The following is an 18,495-nucleotide window of genomic DNA, read 5'->3' as shown; positions in this document are numbered from 1 at the left end:
TGAAGTAATAGCTGCTTCTCAGTCGTTTCAGACTGGGCTGAGTGCTTGGCTTGACAGAATGGGTCTCAGTTTTCAGGTCCACAAGGAGAGTGCGACTGATCAGAATTTAGGTTTTAAAGAAATGTCATTTCAGAGACTACAAGACGTCATTTTTAGATAGACTGCCCAAAGACTTCCCTGGTGAGGAGTGCAGTTAGTTTTGTGTAACCTCTTGTGATTGAACAAAAAGTCCCTTCTCATTGGCACGTTATTTTGTCCATCAGAGTTGTCACTCATTGATTTATAGCTATTTAACTGTACTTTGAGCCTATATGTTGCCTTCTGGCCTAAAAGGGGCCTCTGCAAAGATGTCAGTTCAACTCTGATTTACATGTTTGTTATCAGAGGAAGTACAAGCTGGTCCTTGTATGAAGAGTCCAGTCACTTTCTAAAATGTAGGCTGGGGGAAGGTGAAGAAGGATGTCTGCTTCCCTTTTAAATCTGTTTTCTGCTGTATTTGTCTATTGATTGTATTTATTGTCTTTTGTCCATTGATTGTGTTGCTTTTGTCATAACTTGCACTTTGTATGTTGCTGTATGTTACACCGTGGCTCATGGAGATATGTTGTCTCCTCTCAGTATGTACGCATACACAGTTGCTGATGACAATAAAGTAACCTTGACCTTGACCTTCTTAACAGGCCTTGCGTACAAAAGCCTAGCAGAATTGGCAATGCCCACTCCGTCCTACACCACACCACATATTTGTAATGTTTTATAAAAAGCAGGGTCTTCCAACTTTGGGTGCATCTTATTCTAATTTGAGACATTTGATTCAAAGATTAAGTTAGGGATGTACTAACTTTTTTCTTGATGAAATTTTGAATGTATGTTGATTTAAATATTACAAATGGGTTCAAAATGTGATTGCAATGCTTTAAAAAAAAAAATTAATTAGATCGACTCTATCAATCAGTATTGGTGAAATGACAGTCAAATATCCTTTTACCAAAATAGGAAAAAAAAGGTTTTATATGGGTTCTACTTACTTTTCCATTCTACTGTGTGTTTGAAGTGGATAACATCCTGATCTGTAGTCCAAAACAGGTAGTTTTTATATGCATGTATTAACATGAAATATGAATATGGTAGATATGTCAAAATTAGTTAGCATAGTTTCCTCCCATATCCTGTTGAAGCGGTGACTACAAACTGGTAATGTGTGAGATGTGCTTATGTGTCTGAATTTGTCCTGTGATGGCATTGCATATAAAGCTACCAGAATAGGCCCCTGCACTAAATCAGGTTGGTTTTATCATAATAGATCAGTTGGTGGACACATAGTTGCACATTAGTTTATATGTTTGATTTAATTGATATATTCTGCAGATCAGTAATACCATTGGTTTGTTTCAGTGAGCTGACCCAGGTGAGACAGCATGACCTGCGGGTGTCAAGAGAAGTGGGACAAGCTCATGAGGAAATGGCAGTGGCTCTAAAGGAGGCCAAGAGAAATGCAGAGTGAGTCCTCTCTTTGCATTCTGTACACTTTATCAGTTATGCTTACATGATTTATACATAGTTTTAATGAAATAATAAAAAAAAATTGTACTATATTTTATCAATCATAAATCCAACTGATGACCACATAGTGACTCTACAGGTTATAACTGATCACAGCAATTTAAAGCATCACAAACTTCTAGATGTTCTGTGTGAGAGGAAGTCCTTATTATCATTTATTAACACTAAAGCAATTATTTAAAATGGTATAAAACAGATAAGGTGCCTCTGATTTCTGCTTTTCTATAAAATATTCCTGAAGAAACTGGGAAATGTTTTGCCCCTTAAATAAACATCTTTAAGTGCCTTACACTCTGTTGCTGAAAATTTTACTGACTGCGTCTTAGTCTTTGTAAGCCAAAAAATTTTATTTTCAACTGTTAAGTGCACTGAAGGCGAACATACTGAAGAGAATTTTTTTAACTTATATTTTATATTTAGTTTTTTTTAGTTATAACCCAATAGATATTTAGATTAATGCATTTATTTTAGGACTGTAAGTGTATTGCCTTTTTTGTAAGGTTAGGTCCCAGTTCTTTATCAGTTTTTATTTTTTGGATGGGACCATAAATTATGAAGATGTTTGCCATCTTTACAGCCTTGTTGCAGAGTATCATGAGCTGTATGAGCTGCAACGGCGCCGGCTTGAGGCACAAGTGTCCCGTCTTACTGAAGAAAGAGATCTTTGGAGCCGAGTAACTTACAGTTTAGCGTTAAAGGTAAATGACTTTAAATGTCTGCCAAGTTTATTTATGCTATTGAACTACAGAGTGATTGGGATTATGTGTTTTGCAGTTAATGTATGTGAGTTTAGAAAAGAATATCTCTGTATCTGTCAATCTAATATGCAGTGCGTTTTAGTGTACCTATATATTATACAGTGCATATCTATCTATCTATCTATCTATCTATCTATCTATCTATCTATCTATCTATCTATCTATCTATCTATCTATCTATCTATCTATCGAACAGTTACTCTGCTCTGTTGGGCCCTTAAGCAAGGCCCTTAACCTGCAACTGCTGAGCGCTTTGAGTAGTGAGAAAAGCGCTATATAAATGCAAAGAATTATTATTATTATTTTGTCTATCTGACATTTTAAAAAAAAAAAAAAAGCTTTGCAAAAGATTTAAAGCCTGGGTTTAAAATTTACATTTTTTATTGTTTGATTTATTGTGTATATTGTATGCTGAAATCGATGCTTACAGGTTTTCATTTACCTTACTGTTTAATGAATATGGCAACAAATTTCCAAATAAGTCATTATCTCATCTTCCCATCCACTGTTCCTGGTGAATGTCACAGTGAAGGAAGTCTATAATGATTTAATATTTTTTTTACTTCTTGCCTTGTAGTCCCACTGTTGGTACAATAGTTAATTTAGCCTCTACAAACTAATTTCCAATTCCTTAGTCAAATCCACAAAAAAACATTTTGGATTACATCGGTAGGCTCAGTAAAGTCAGAAATTTAAAAGATACACGTGTTCTTGTTCCAGGTGATTGATAAGAACAAGCTTCATCTGGCTAGGAAGCTGAACCTGAGTGATATATCATGGACAAGAATTTCATCTCATTTTGCTGTGCTTTTGGCTTCATCGGTAAGACTGATCTTAATGGTGGTGTTGGTATTTTTTGAGGGTTACCATTTATAGCAAAGTCAAATTAGATGATTATTCACGTATATGTGGTGTGTCTGTCATCATGTTGAATCTGTATCTGTTTAAATGTTGCTATACTTTGAAGATTAGGAGATTTTTGTTAGTAGGATGGCATAGAAGTGGTGATGTGTAAGACAGAACTGGACTGAGAAGAGGGGAAAAATTAAAAGGCCTTATGGGTTTTTGTTTTCCAGCCAATTGGATAACAAATTGAAGGATAGAAATCTTAAAAGTAAGACATTAAATGTGTTCAGTGTGGACCTGAAGACCTGCCTGTCAGGTTTCAGCCAAGGTTCCTCCCATGGCTGGTGATGAAATGCCGTTTAAATGTCTTTCTTGTTCATTTTGTATTCCTTTTATGTTAATGTTGACGGTCATTTAGCTTCTGTGTATCTCTGAATTTTCCTTGATGCACCGTTTGTTTTGTGGGTGCTCCCCCAAGAGGTGGGTCCACCTTCCCATCACCAACAAGAAGCTTCCCTCAGCCTTAAAAAGGCTGGAATATCCCACTGTTCTTTTGTGGTTCATTCTAATTGCTATTATGGCATGGCAGGATTCTTTAGTTATTATCTGTTATTGGGCTTTTTGTGATTTTTCTGGATTTTTTGACCTCTGTGATCCGTAATTCAGCTACTCTTTGGGTCTCTGATTGGCACTTGTTAGCCCTGGATTGCCTTTTCAGGCATTCCCTGCAATCTTTTTTGAACTCTTCAAAGCTTTACTGCCTACCAGAGATTTTTCTGAAAACAAGTCTGTTATTTATAATGATTCTACATTGTCTTTTGCGCCCACTAGTCAGGTTTTTGATGGCATTTTCCCCTCTAGTGCGCATTTTGAGTATTTTTGGGACTTTAATGCTTAGCATCTCTCTAGTTCATAACATCACTTCTGCCCTTCATTGATTGGTCAAGATTTCTGTCTTCATTTTTAAAGTTTGGTCGTGTTTGAACCCATTTCCTATTTATACACTACTCTGATAGTCCACAAGTATTTATTTAACAATATTCAGCACAAAAATGCATGCACTTTGGATGTTGTAAGGATAGCTAATCCCGTAAACATGCGATTGACCTCCTTGTCACGCAGGCTTACAATGGACTGCCATCCCATCTTTGGTTGTTTCCTGCTTTGCAGAAGATAAGCTCCTACCCAAACAACCTTCGGTTCAGTTACAAGCATTTGGTTTGGTAACATTGCGTTTTCAAATTTAAATTTAACTTGCCACACAATTTTGTTTTCAAAGAGGAATTTTGCTAAGAATTAGGTGCCATCAAAGGTGTAATGATTTTAACACCAAATAAATTCTCAGTTTTTTGCTGTTTTCCAGGACACTGAAGACCTGAACAAGGTTATACAGCTTGTAGATAAGTGGAAGGATCTTGTCTATCAATGCAATAGAGAGCTTGAGCAAGCATGGGACTCAGGTAGAGAGAAAATAAAGCTTATAGAAGCGGACATCACCAAGTGGCACGCTCACTTTAATGAAGGCAATTCGTAAGTCACAAAAATGTGCTTTGCCATTTTCATGGCAGTTTTTATCAAATTTTGCAAGCTTAACCATTTACAACTTCAATTACAGCAGCATGAAAACAGCTCCGTTTATGTGGAAGAATTCTAAATACACTGATTTCTTTACAAAACTGTTGAGTTGTTGGTCATATAATCAGTTGATACTGATTTTGGTTTCATAGTTCCCCAGTATCTGCTATCTCACCCTTTTTGAAATCCTCATAGGGTATTTTTAAAGACCTGCCTCAGTCTCCTTACAATAATTCAAAAACCTGTGATTAGAGATGTTACTGTAGTTTAGATTCATACACCAGTTTGTACAGTTTACACAGGATGGTAGGAGATTTTAAGTGTAAGAATGGAATCAGTATATGACACTTGAGGGTCATCCTGTCTCGGGCATTAAAGCACCTATTCTTTCAAGACACCAGAGGCCTACGATGCATGTAGCAGGGAATCTAAGCCATCACAGACTATAAGACCACACAGCTTGTCCTTGATAATAATGCCTCATTTCAATCTGTCTCTTAACACGACCAAGACCATTAAGATGATTATTGACTTTAGAAAGGCCCATGCTATTCACAACAAACTGCACAAAGGGCCGTCTTAACTTATAGGCATAATGGACACTGGCCAGCAGTTCCAGGAGCATGGGGGCCCACAATGTTTCTGATGCCTACATATGTTTCTGTTTTGCTATCAAAACTGGGCTCCAGTGCACTACTTTGATGCTGTTTTAGATAGTCCTGAGCACATCAAGGACTCTGCAATGGAAATGGTCAAGAGTGCCAGATTCCTTGGTGTGCACCTGAAAGCTGACTTCACTTGGTCAATCAGCACCACCTCCATAGGCAGGAAAGTGCAGCAGTGTCTTCGGTGGCTGTGGAAAACAAGCTGACCACCCCACATTCTCACAACATTCTGCAGAGGCATTCTGACCAGTCACGTCACCAGCAGAAAAGTGCTGTGTCTCTTTTCGTAAGGTCCTACAAGAAATAGTACATACAGCAGAAAAGAACATTGGGACCTCTCAACCCTCCATTAAAGATATCTTTATCAAGCATTGTATCTGCAAAGCCTACAATATTGCAAAAGACAACTCACACCCTTCCATGGTTTCCTAATGTCCTAATTCCATCTGCCATAAGATACCATAGGATCCACACCAGTTTTCCAGGTTCTGGAACAGCTTCTACTCCTTAGCTGTCCAGACTCTGAACTCTGTGCTGGCCCCCCCTGCCCTCAGATCTGCTCCTAGTACTGTGGCGCGTACAGCCGCCCCAACCCGACACAGACAAACACACACGTTTTTTTTATTTACAGTTCAGCACCAAGCACAAATCCCTCTTGCCTTCTTTCCTCCTCAGGCTTTGTTCTCTTCCTCCCGACTCTGACTGTCGAATGCTGGGGACTGGCCCAATTTTTATAGGGCACCAGGAAGATCCCCAGGTGCCCAACGAGCTTATTCCGGCAGCACTTTCGGGTGTGGCAGAAGTGCTGCCAAATAAGGCCTTGGCAATACCCATGCGCCCCCTGGCAGTGGCCATGGGCCCCAACAGGGTTGAGCGTCCATGCTCATGACCTGTGGCCCCGCAGAAAACCAAGGGAGGTGCCCTCTCTCAGTCCTGGGGAGAAACGGTCTTGAAAATGTTCTCTCCCCCAGTCCTTCCCTACTCAGGGAGTACTGGCCAGTGAGGGTTCTGGCTGTCCCCCATAATCTGTTACTACTGTTGCCTTTATTATTAGTTGCTGATTTCATTAATAGTATAGTACAGTGCTTGTCTTGTATGTATGCATATTTTGCACTGTGGTCCAGGGGAATGTTATTTTGTGCGAGTGTAGTTTTTGTGCGATAATAAAGCCACTTGACTTAACTACGCTAGAAAGAACATTACGGTGGAGAAATTGGGCAGAGATAAGAGAAGAGGGACAGTGTCACTTTTTTCATGAATTCAAAAAAATACATTTCAAACTTCTGGCATGAGCCTAAAATGGATGCAGTCAAGACGCATGGCTTTACACTGGCACTGAAAAAAAAGGAAAGGGGAGCCGAATAGGATTGATTATGACAAAACATAATTCAGTATCACATTTGATATTTGTCAGTAAACGTTGTTCTAGGTGTAAGGATATCCCAGCTTGCAGCAGCAGAAAAATGCATTTTTAGAGTACAAGATCATTCATCAATAAGTACTGCCAGCATAGCAGAGTCTTGTGGTTTTGTGAAATTCTTTATTGTGTTTGCAGGCTCTATGCAAAGATTTTATCCTCTTTAATAAAATCCCTGTGTGCATCCATGTGTCCTTCTGGTGAAGTGCGCATGCGCGGGGCAGTCTATAATAAAGGACATCATTGCTGGGGAGAGTGCTGATTGGGTACTCGCGGCCACGCACATAAAATCCGTTGCTGGGGAGATGCCACACATACAATAATCAGCTGCACGCCAGCACAGATTAAAATACTTGGACAGTACTTCCAGGAGAGACGCCACAGCCACGATTATCAGCTGCACGCCACACATTACATCAGTTCCTAGGGAGACTCTGCTGATTGCCCAGTGTTGTGACAGAAAATTAAACGCATATTACAGACAAAGCGGAAGTAAAGGGAAGGGCGGAATGAGTGGCAGAGTCACCGGCCTCTAGCAGATGCTTCAAAGGACGCCTGATGCGTCACACAAGAACGGAGAGGGCGGGACCTATAAAATATTGCGCGGCCGATCCAATCAGATTTCGGTAAATGAGGTAACACTTAAAACATAAGGCACGAAAAATCCAATCGGGTACTGAGACGCGGAGACCAGCTTCCCCAAAGAGGTGGGATTAGTGTTTGTGGTTGTGCAGGTGTTCACTCTGAGGATGTCAGATTTGCGATTAGGAAGCTTGGCCCGGTAAAGTGTCAGTCGTTGAAGGGGTTTTCCTAAATATACGAATTTTCATGATATTACAATAGGATGACTTTTAAAAGTAGATTTATTTTTGCGCACATAAAATCCGTTGCTGGGGAGATGCCACACATACAATAATCAGCTGCACGCCAGTACAGATTAAAATACTTGCTGGGGAACTGAACAGTACTTGCTGGAGAGATGCCACAGCAAGCTAAAATAAAGAGAGGCAGGATAGGAGATCTTCAAACAGACACAACACATCAATCCACAGCCGCAGAGGAGAGGATAAATGTAATATTAATTATATTTACTGTATTGTCATATACGTTTCTATTTTATTTTTATTATTATTTTACTTTAGGCTTCTTGCAAAAATATTTTTGACAAGAAACAGATTGAGGTCAAGGTCCCTTGCCATTTAATATAGACTGTTCCTACTAATGTTTATGCACTACTGTTCTAGCACCCGTTATTGTAATGGGGTTAATGTCTAGTTTAAATATAAAAGGAATATAGGGGAGCTAGACTGTCTCTGTCAGTTTTCAAGATTCACCTGGATTTGCCATTTGCCCCCCCCCCCCCCCCCCCCCCCCCCCAAACCAACCTTCAAAGCAGCTACTGGAGAACTTTTTCTGGTCTATTTTAGTTGCCTTCTGTGACCGTCAATAAGGATGGTGGCCCACCTCACAGTGGTAAAATTGGGGACAAAGTTAGTTCCTGTTTAAGTTTTTGCACATTACAGCTATGTTATATGGGTTGGAGACAGTGGCACTGACCAGAAAGCAGGAGACAGAGCTGGAGGTGGCAAAGTTAAAGATGCTAAGATTTGCATTGAGTGTGACGAGGATGGACAGGATTAGAAATGAGGACATTAGAAGGTCAGCTCAGGTTGGACGGTTGGGAGACAAAGTCAGAGAGGCGAGATGGTGATGGTTTGGACATGTGCAGAGGAGAGATGCTGAGTATATTGGGAGAAGGATGATAAGGATAGAGCTGCAAGGTAAGAGAAAAAGAGGAAGGCCTAAGAGAAGGTTTATGGATGTGGTGAGAGAGGACATGCAGATGATGGGCGTGACAGAGCAAGATGCAGAGGACAGAAAGATATGGAAGAAGATGATCCGCTGTGGCAACCCCTAAGAGGAGCAGCCAAAAGAAGAAGAAGACAGGTTTACCAACTCGGATTCTATTATATCTAAACATCTAAAGGTTTCAAACGTTGCCGTGTGATGTTTAATCAAAGTCTCAAATAGTGCTTTCTTCTGTAAAATGTTTTACTAGCTTTTAGCAGTTTTGTTCATATACTGTATTGTACTAGTTTTCTCAGAAGACCAACTGATTGCTGGTTTTACCGCCAAACATGGACCCATTTAGATGTTCAGTCAAACAGAAGATGAGTGAATGAAAAAATATATAGCACATGATAATGATTGTATTATTTTGTTTTGTTTCTATTACCTTGAACTAAAGTACAACCTAATCTAAACAATATTAATATTACATGTGTATGGCCAGTATATACATTTGCACTTTGTATTTTTGTGAAATTTGTTTGCCAATAGGTTGCTCATAAACCCAGTTCAAAAATTAAAACATAATGGTTTATGTTATTAGAGCCATGGAACAACAAGGATATCAGAGGGGACCAGAATTTATGCTACTACAAGACCTGAAGCAATGGGAGGAGGTGAGAGAGATTTGTTACCTAACTCTCAGCCGGCCATGTATTCATTTGTAATATCTGACACTTGTATTCTAACCAACAACTAACAAAAAATTTCCTGCTGCAAATATAATCCACTTTAATTTAAAGAATTCTGAAAGTCTACAAAGAACAGTATGATATAATAAAACAAACTAATAAATGATTGCATTGAATATCAAGCAAGAATAAAATTGAAAGGACATAACTCAATTTTGCTAATAATTATAAAACGAAACATTAGAATAACTGAGATGAGAACAAGCCGTTTGGCCAAACAAGCTCACTAATCCTGTTCACCTTAGGTCTCCAAAATAGCATCAGGTTAAGATTTGAAGGTCCTACCAAACTACTTGGTAATTTATTCCATGTGTCGAAGAAAACATTTTAACAATTCTGCAAAATTTTCCATTAACAAATTTCTGTTTTGTTGAAGAACCTATTTTAAAGTACTAGCTGAGTTTGATCCTCCTGGACTAATTCCCTTCCTTATCTTAAACCACGGGTGATCAATGTCGGCCCTGGAAGGCCGCAGTGGCTGCAGGTTTTTGTTCCAACCCATTTTCTCAATTAGAAAACCATCCTTGCAAATAACGGATCTTATTTAATATCACGACTTGTTAGTGTGTTTAACTCTGCAATGTAAGGTTATTCTTAAACTGTAGATATTTTTTTCTTTCTAATGGTATCATCCAAATGATTTGAAACCTAAAACGGATGAGTAATCTTCCATTCTTCACCATCTCTTCGTTTGAGTTTTTTTTTAACCAAATAGTGCTTGATGAATACACACGGGTTGTTTCCTTAAGAGGCATTAGCTCTCTGGAAATGTGTTCTTTTTAATTGCGGCGTTTTAATTAACCTGAATTTAAATAATAAAAAGGTATTATCCCCCATCCAGCATGCAATAAGATGGTTACAAGATTTACACGAGAAGTAAAAAGGATAATCTAGCTCTTTATTGACGGGTTCACGTGGTATTACAAACGGGAAGCTTATGACAGACATATCAAGCATGTGGGAGACTTGACCTACGCAGCCTGCCATCTTTCGTTACCACGCTGAAAGGATTTTAGCCGGACAGAAGACATAATCTTCTGCCCGGCCTCAAACGGAAGACATACTCTTCCGCCCGGCAGCTTCAAAGTGTTGGCCGTAGATCCATCCTTATATTCGGGTTACTCCATGTGCAGGTTCTTGGCTCCAGATCCAAACAAGGACAGGACAGGACTCAAACCCCACCTTCAAAAACACAGGAATAGCACAATGCCTACATACAGTTCTCATTCTCCCAACAAGGCAAGAGAATGGTTTACTGACAGAAGACAGAAATATACTGGTCTGTCTTTAGGCTGACTATTCAATTCTCCAGTTGTCTTTGGCTCTCTAGTCCTGTGCTTGGCTCAGCAATTCTAAATGCTGCTGCTGTGCCCTTGTGTACCATACTTGGTCTGCCTGTATGAATGAGTCAATAACAGTGGGCACAGAGAACAGTGACATTAAACTTAATAAAAACACATAGTATAACACGGGTGTAAATGGAAACAAGCTCGATAGGGAACTGCTGGTCACTTTGTTACTTATTGGTAATAAGGAGCAATTAAAAACAAAAAATGTAGCTGTTTAAAACTAAAATAAAAAATTGTGTTCAATATCTTAACCAGCCAGACAACTAAAATGAAGCAGAAAAATATCACTTGAGCAATAAGTGCTTCATCAGCAATAAATGACTTCTCACGAAGAAATTGGGTTGGAATAAAAAACCTGAAGTAACTGCTTCCCTCAGGGACCAATGTTGCTCACCACTGACTTAAAGGGTCTGAGTCTTAAATAGCAGATCACTTAAATGAAATTATTTAGCAGCAATAACCGATCACTAGTTAGGAAAATAAGTAGAATGAAAACCTCTAGTCACTGTGGCCCTCGAGGATCGGGAGTTGGGAACCGCTGCTTTAAATCCTTCAATCATGTCGTCACCTAATCTTGTTTGCTTAAACTGAAACACTTCAATCTCACCTCATAGCTCACACGTCTCCGTTCTGGAATCAGCCCATCATCTCTGGGCTTTCTCTAGTACAGCTATGTCTTTATTACTTTCTTGTATACGTAAAGTATTGTAATCGTCCAGAGATTCAGTGTCGACATTTTGATGAATCTCGACGTTTTAGACCTTCCTGACTTTCTCGTATACGCAGTATAGGGAAAATATTGGAAACCTCCAAAAATTTAATTTCGAGATTTTGATGAATCTCGACATTTTAGACGTCCCTGAGTCAGAAAATACCATTTTAGGAATCTTGTGTGTGTGTGTGTGTACACATGATAACTGCAGTACATGTTCACTTAGGTCAACCAAATTTTGCATACAAGTATTAGGTACAAAATTGATTTGTGCTATTTCTGTTAACTGAAAGTGGTACTTTACCTTTTATTCATGCAGCTGCAGAGTCTGATTTATTCAACTTTACTTTTATAATAATTGTCCAATATATTATTAATTTGATTTGATTTGTTGTTGATGGTTCTTTAATGTACATAATATAAAAATATAATCATTGTCTTGCGGTTTACTCCTCAAATATCCATCCCCATCCCCACTTCAGATTTTTGTAATATGGACACCAACACTGTACACGGTACTCCAGATGATGTCTGACTAGTGACTCATGTAGCTTAGGTATGATCTCCTTTGACATGTACTCCACACATTGAGATTGATATCCTACAACCTATTAGCTTTCTCGAACACCCCTTTACATTGGATGTAGATAGTGATGTGTCCATTGTGGCTCCTACGTTCTTCTCATAAAGGGTACTTTCACATACTAATTAAAATAAACTTTTTTCTAGCCTTTCGATAAAAATGTAACCTGTTTTTTTTAATTTTGTAAGTCTTGCCTGTTGTTTAATGTATCTTCTTTAAAAATAATATAGAAAATCCATAGTGACACCGCTACAGCCTTTTACCCCAAACTTGAACAGGTTAGGGTGCTAAAAAGTAGCTTGATGAGTCCCATTGGCAGTGATGAAATGCATTGTATCTTTTATGTCAGGTACTTTGAGTTATCATAGTAAATGCACTACTGTCAAAGGTGCTAATGCAATTAGGAAGGGCTTCTCTAATAAACAATTAGCTTATAAACATAACTAATTAAGGATAAGCTAAAGGAGTTTACTATTAGGACACTGAAGGAATTGCTGCTGAAAATGGGGCTTTGCACTAATATGTGAATAATAAATTAAAAATCAGTCATTTTAAGCAGTAATAACCATTAGCAACACAAGTAAAGCCTTGGCTAATTTTTTAACAATGAATTATCTTTAATAAGCATGATGATAATATAATATTGAAGAGTATTTGGAGCACCAAGGTATAGCAGGAGGTGAAGGGGTTATAATGTGTGAGCCATTTAGCTATGCTTTTTTTGCGCTAACAATCCATCGATGGCGATTTGCAACCCTAACGTGGGTTGTAACTCTGGGGCTTAGAAACCCTGCTGAACAGGATGGACAAGCTTGTTAGTCTGAATGGTCTGTTCTTGTCAGAATTTTTCTAATGTTCTAATAGGTTTTATTCCTGGAGAAACTCTTACCTCTCTTGATTTGTCGGTAGCCATTGAGGAAGTCTAATGTATTGTTTGAGTCTCCTGTACTGTAGTATTGTTCATTTCCTTGTATTTGAGCTTAAAAATGTCAATGAATATAATTAGGGTTTATTGATTATAGAGAAATGATGCATTGCTTTCAGGCAATGCAAAGTGTCCTAGCCAGTTAGTGTGATTTTATTTAACTCACAGATGCTTACTGTTGAATCCACACGCTATGGGGGAGAAGAATTGCTTTCTAATCAGGAGAACGTCAAAACCATGGCCCAGCTCCAGCAGGAATGGAATGATATTCTTCTTACCGTACTGGGAAGACATCCAAATGTAGAACAGGAAAATACCAGTGTGCGAGAAACTATGAAGGAAATTACCAAAGTAGTACAAGACTTGCACCAGGAACTAGGAATTCAAATCACTGGTGAAAATGGTAAGTAAACTGCCAACAACTCCATTTCCTTTCAGAATAGGATATTTGATGGGACAAATGTAGACTGCACAGTAGATGATGGACACCTCAAGGACGTTGTAAGGGTGTCTGCATAGGAGGTGTGTCTGTGCAGAAGCGGCAGCTGTCAGTAAATTGCATTCTTAGAAATAATAGTTTGCAAGTAGCCATGGGCACTGTAACACACACACCAAAACATTTCAGCCCCGTATGTCCATGTAGTGTACAGTGCATGAGCAGTTATTCTGTATTGTGTGAAAAGCCTGAGATACTGGGACTGATGTAGCAATAAGGTAACAGAACTCTGAAATGGCACATTCCAAACAATTCCAGTTGTAACATTGACCTGCTGCATATGGTATTTCAGATGCATACAGCAGTAGAAATATAAAAACAAGGATATAGACTCACCGGGTGCACGGTATAGCCAATTAATCAATACATTAATCTATAAATTAATAATTTATAATAATAAATCCAAATCATATTATGTGAAATCATCTACTGTTACTGCGGTGGGCTGGCGCCCTGCCCGGGGTTTGTTTCCTGCCTTGTGCCCTGTGTTGGCTGGGATTGGCTCCAGCAGACCCCCGTGACCTTATAGTTGGGATATAGCGGGTTGGGTGGATGGATCTACTGTTAAATTCTGCTTCATACTTGTACATTTTTTATACTGTATTGAGGATTTGTTCTGTTCTGTGTATTGTATTGTATTGACCCCCTTCTTTTTGACACCCACTGCACACCCAACCTACCTGGAAAAGGTTCTCTTTTTGAACTGCCTTTCCTGAGGCTTCTTAAATTTTTTCCCTACAAGGGTTTTTTTGGGAGTTTTTCCTTGTCTTCTTAGAGAGTCGAGGCTGGGGGGCTATCAAGAGGCAGGGCCTGTTAAAGCCCATTGCGGCAGTTCTTGTGTGATTTTGGGCCATACAAAAATAAATTGTATTGTATATAATAATAAAACACGCTATTAATGCAGTGCGGTAACAACACATGGAATATCTTTTCAAAGTGGATCCACTCCTCTGTGTCTGAAGTGTTGCTGTGAAGGAAGATGTGCAATGAATTGAAGTGCATGGCAGCTCTTCTGTTAAAATGGCTGAATTCCACAAAAGTATTTTGCTTGTTTATTTTTCTAAAGCAAATTGTTGAGTATTTGCTGTTCTGCAGTATGCGTACAACCTCAAAATACGGCTCATTACTCAACAACACAAAATTGATTTTGTATTTTAAGGCTTTTTTTTTTTTTTAAACATTTGAACCCTGGCCCCATTGCCTCCATATTAAAATGCAAGAGCAGGTTCGGTATGTTTTTTTGTAATTTATAGTAAATACTTCAATTTAGGACACAATTGTATGTGGCAAATTGTTATATTAATATACAGTAATCCCTCACTTATCGCGGGAGATAGGTTCCAAGGCCGACCGCGATAACTGAATTTCCGCGAAGTAGGGACACTATATTTATTTAATTATTTAACGTGTATTTGGACGTTTTTAAACCCTCCCTGTATTGTTTACAACCCACCATTTACTCTATTAAAAACAGGGACAACTGCTAAGCAATATGAAATCGGTAGATAAGTTTACACTTACTGTATAGCGAAGTACACACAGCAGCTTGTAGGCAGTCATGACGTCGTCGACCTTGTTGCAAAGATTCCTAAAGCAGATTCCATCCAGACTACTGCCTTATCACGTCCACTTGCAACTCGTTTTGCACCCTGGTTAAAGGACACTGCGGCCGTAGATCTTCGATTCTTTTTATTTAAAAAGGAGGAAAAGCATATATGTCCTGCAGCGGTGTAGCTGTTCCCTTCCTTCAACATATCCAAAACTTTTACCTTTTCTGCAATCATTTGCATCTTCTGTTGGTGCTTGGACACGGCCCCTGAAGCATTAGCACGTTAATGATGAATGAGTGAGATGAGACTTCCTGGTTAATGCAACACTCCATCGCTGAGCCAATCAGCAGCACACAGGAACTTAACTGCGTGCTCTGATTGAGTAGCTTCTCAGCCATCCGCCAATAGCATCTCTTGTATGAAATCAACTGGGCAAACCAACTGAGGAAGCATGTAAAAAGACCCATTGTCCGCAGAAACCCGCGAAGCAGCGAAAAATCCGCGTTATGTATTTAAATATGCTTACATATAAAATCCGCGAAGTCGTGAATCCGCGAAAAGTGAACCTTGAAGTAGCGAGGGATTACTGTATACCATGGTTGTGAAGAAATTACCATGTCTTGAAAAATATCAAATTTATCCTTTAACCATTTTTAGATGAGTAGTATATGCGAACATTCCGATGAACAGCAAAAATGCCTTCCAAGTCATGAATAATATTACATAGACCTAAGTTTACAGTATATAGTAATCAATATTTTAAAAATCATGTTTCAACCCCAGGCACATGCTTGTAATGGATAAGCACCTAGAGCATGGGAAAAGTGCTATATAAATAAAATGCATTATTATTATTTATTATTTAAGTGGGTTTGTCAAGTGTGTGGATCATAGTAATTAATGTATCATAATTCTATATAGATAACATTATAATTATTTTAATTGTCTTTATTGAAGTGAGTATAGCTGTTGACATTGACTTCTACAAACCTACCAACAGGTGCCTGTAGATTTCTTGTGAGTTTAATTAATGACATTGAGTCCTGGACAGCAAGACGTGCGAACACCAGTGGTGTGACGAGAATTCCACTCTACAGTGACTGTACGAAACTATTTGAATGTGTTTCTGAGTGGCTCAGATTATGGAAGGAAACCTTACAGGTGCCTAAATCTCTTCAACATGACAAAGACCAACTGAAACCTAATATGCATGGAAGGTAATTTAGTTTTTTTTTTTTTTAAATATATTTTTATAACCACAAATGAAGTCTCAAGTAGCATTGTGCGTAAAAGTGATTAATTATAAGCCTAATGCAGGTTTGATTTTTGTGCCAAATCGTAGACCAATTTTTTTTTTTTTTGGATCTTTTTTTTGGCTTTGTAGCGGTGTGTATTAAGTTCAACTCCCTGAGGCTCACCTACAGAGTAGTTAGTGGGTCAGCATCTATAGAAAGCAGCCATACCACATGCACTTCAGAACAGGTCATCCACCTGAAGCTAAGCATGTTCAGGCCAGGCAAGTACTTGGATGGGAGACTACCTATGAAAAGCTTGTGTTGCTGGTGAAAGAAGTATTGGCGAGGTCTGCAGGGGGTGCTTACCCATATTCTGAATGTGGATCCCAGTTCAGTGACAGGGACACTGTGTTGTAAATATGGTGTCGTCTTTCGGATGGGATATAAAACCGAGGTCCTGACTCTCTGTGGTCATAAAAGATCCCTGGGCATCCTTCGTAAAGGATAGGGTGTATCCCATTCTGCCCCCTAATCATCTCTGTCTCTAATTGGCTGACTGTCTCTCACCTCTTCACCAACTACCATCTAATATGTAGTGTGCATACTGGCACAAATATGGCTGTCATTGCATCATCCAGGTGGATACTACACATTAATGGGGGTTGAAGTGGCTCCTCACTTGCCATTTAAAATGCTCTGAGTAGTTAGAAAAGAGCTATGTAAATGTAAACAATTATTGTTATTATATGGAAACACTCATGAGATCCAATACTCCTTCTCGACCTTCTAGAATAATGTCTGGTGATGCCACCTCTGCATGGCATCAAACCTAAATCTCTTTTCATGTATAGCTTTTAATTAATTTAATACCCTGACCACCTCCATTTGAAATTCATACACCCTCGATGCTTTCAAGAAGCGTTTGAAGACTGTCATTTGCTGAATTTCTGCCTAACTGGTGAGGAAGGCAGGCTCTATTGTAGGCATGGAGCTGGACAGTTTGACATCTGTGGCAGAGCGACAGGCGCTGAGCAGGCAGGAACAGTGTCATCTCCAGACAGAGGAGCAGCTTCAGCGACAGACTGCTGTCACCGTCCTGCTCCACTGACAGACTGAGGAGATCATTCCTCCCCCCACACTATGCAACTCTTCAATTCCACCCGGGGGGGTAAACATTAACATTATACAAAGATATTGTCTGTCTGTATACCTGCATTGTTATCACTCTTTAATATTGTTTTTTATTAGTATGCTGCTGCTGGAGTATGTGAATTTCCCCTTGGGATTAATAAAGTATCTATCTATCTATCTATCTATCTATCTATCTATCTATCTATCTATCTATCTATCTATCTATCTATCTATCTATCTATCTATCTATCTAACTGATATTAGCATTGCAATTGTAACAAGCTGTTATTTTGTTCTGAGCTCTTTACTTATCATGATTAGTTTTGTATCCTGGACCTGTAACTCTTGTTTCCAGACAGTCCCCTAGATTGATGTTTACTTGAATACAGTGATCCCCCGCTATATCGCGGTTCAGCTATCGCGTCCCCACTACCTCACGGAATTTATTAATATTATTATTATTACTAGGGGGCTCCGTCTCCTGCTCGCTTCACTCGCCCACTCCCGGGTTTGGTTTACCGGATAAACAATTTTAAAGAGATTATTATTTTCATGGGGATTGTTACATATGCATTTTCATTTTTACTTTAAAACTTTTGAAAAAAACAATATTTATCCTTTAAATCCTGCCTCAGGCGTGGTTAAATCTCTTTCTCATGGGACTTAAAACGTTGCTCACGTTGTGAAGGGGGGTCTGAACGCACGCTAAACAGATGCGATCAGTTCAGCTGGTGTCCTTGCTGCTGCTGCTGGCAAGCTGTGTGTTGTGCTTGTCGCGCTCTGCGTCAGTCACTTAAAAGCCTGTACAGCGGCTGTCCTTTTGCCACGTCGCGTCTCTGCCGCTAGCGTTCTGAAGGAAGATGAGGAGGAAGGGGTGGGGGATGTGAGGGCTGAACGCACGCTATGGAAAAGGGCTCAGATCATCTGCTGGCTTGCTGCAGCTGCTACTGGCGAGCTGCGTGTTCTACTTGTTGTTGTTTTAAGAGTGGGGAGCACCTGAAGTTTGTCTGCCAAAAGCATTTCAACAACTGCTAGGTTAGATGTCCATGAACTTGTTTTAAATTGTTTGTAAGTAGGGTGTGACGTGCAAAAGTCACCGTCTCATGGGTTTTGCTTCTTAAAGTTGCAATGTCTAGTCTTGCATGTCATC

At 39.2% G+C, this 18,495-nt stretch overlaps 2 protein-coding genes across 2 annotated transcripts in view; one reads left to right on the top strand and one right to left on the bottom strand.

The window, feature by feature from the left end:
• The window catches only part of fnbp1l (formin binding protein 1-like), a 373,280-nt gene that overhangs the window by 126,747 nt on the left and 228,038 nt on the right, over nucleotides 1-18,495 (bottom strand). The window lies entirely within an intron of this gene.
• The window catches only part of axdnd1 (axonemal dynein light chain domain containing 1), an 86,416-nt gene that overhangs the window by 38,716 nt on the left and 29,205 nt on the right, over nucleotides 1-18,495 (top strand). The window contains exons 11-17 of the mRNA XM_051932532.1: nucleotides 1,396-1,500; nucleotides 2,141-2,261; nucleotides 3,042-3,143; nucleotides 4,531-4,697; nucleotides 9,217-9,289; nucleotides 13,102-13,336; nucleotides 15,980-16,196. Coding sequence (XP_051788492.1) covers nucleotides 1,396-1,500; nucleotides 2,141-2,261; nucleotides 3,042-3,143; nucleotides 4,531-4,697; nucleotides 9,217-9,289; nucleotides 13,102-13,336; nucleotides 15,980-16,196 — 1,020 coding nt within the window. The remainder of the gene's footprint in view (nucleotides 1-1,395; nucleotides 1,501-2,140; nucleotides 2,262-3,041; nucleotides 3,144-4,530; nucleotides 4,698-9,216; nucleotides 9,290-13,101; nucleotides 13,337-15,979; nucleotides 16,197-18,495) is intronic.

The sequence above is a fragment of the Erpetoichthys calabaricus genome, chromosome 10, assembly GCF_900747795.2.
Source record: "Erpetoichthys calabaricus chromosome 10, fErpCal1.3, whole genome shotgun sequence".
Classification (NCBI taxonomy): Eukaryota; Metazoa; Chordata; class Cladistia; order Polypteriformes; family Polypteridae; genus Erpetoichthys; species Erpetoichthys calabaricus.
The sequence above is the reverse complement of the archived record's forward strand: the minus strand, read 5'-3'. Positions and strand labels throughout refer to the sequence as shown.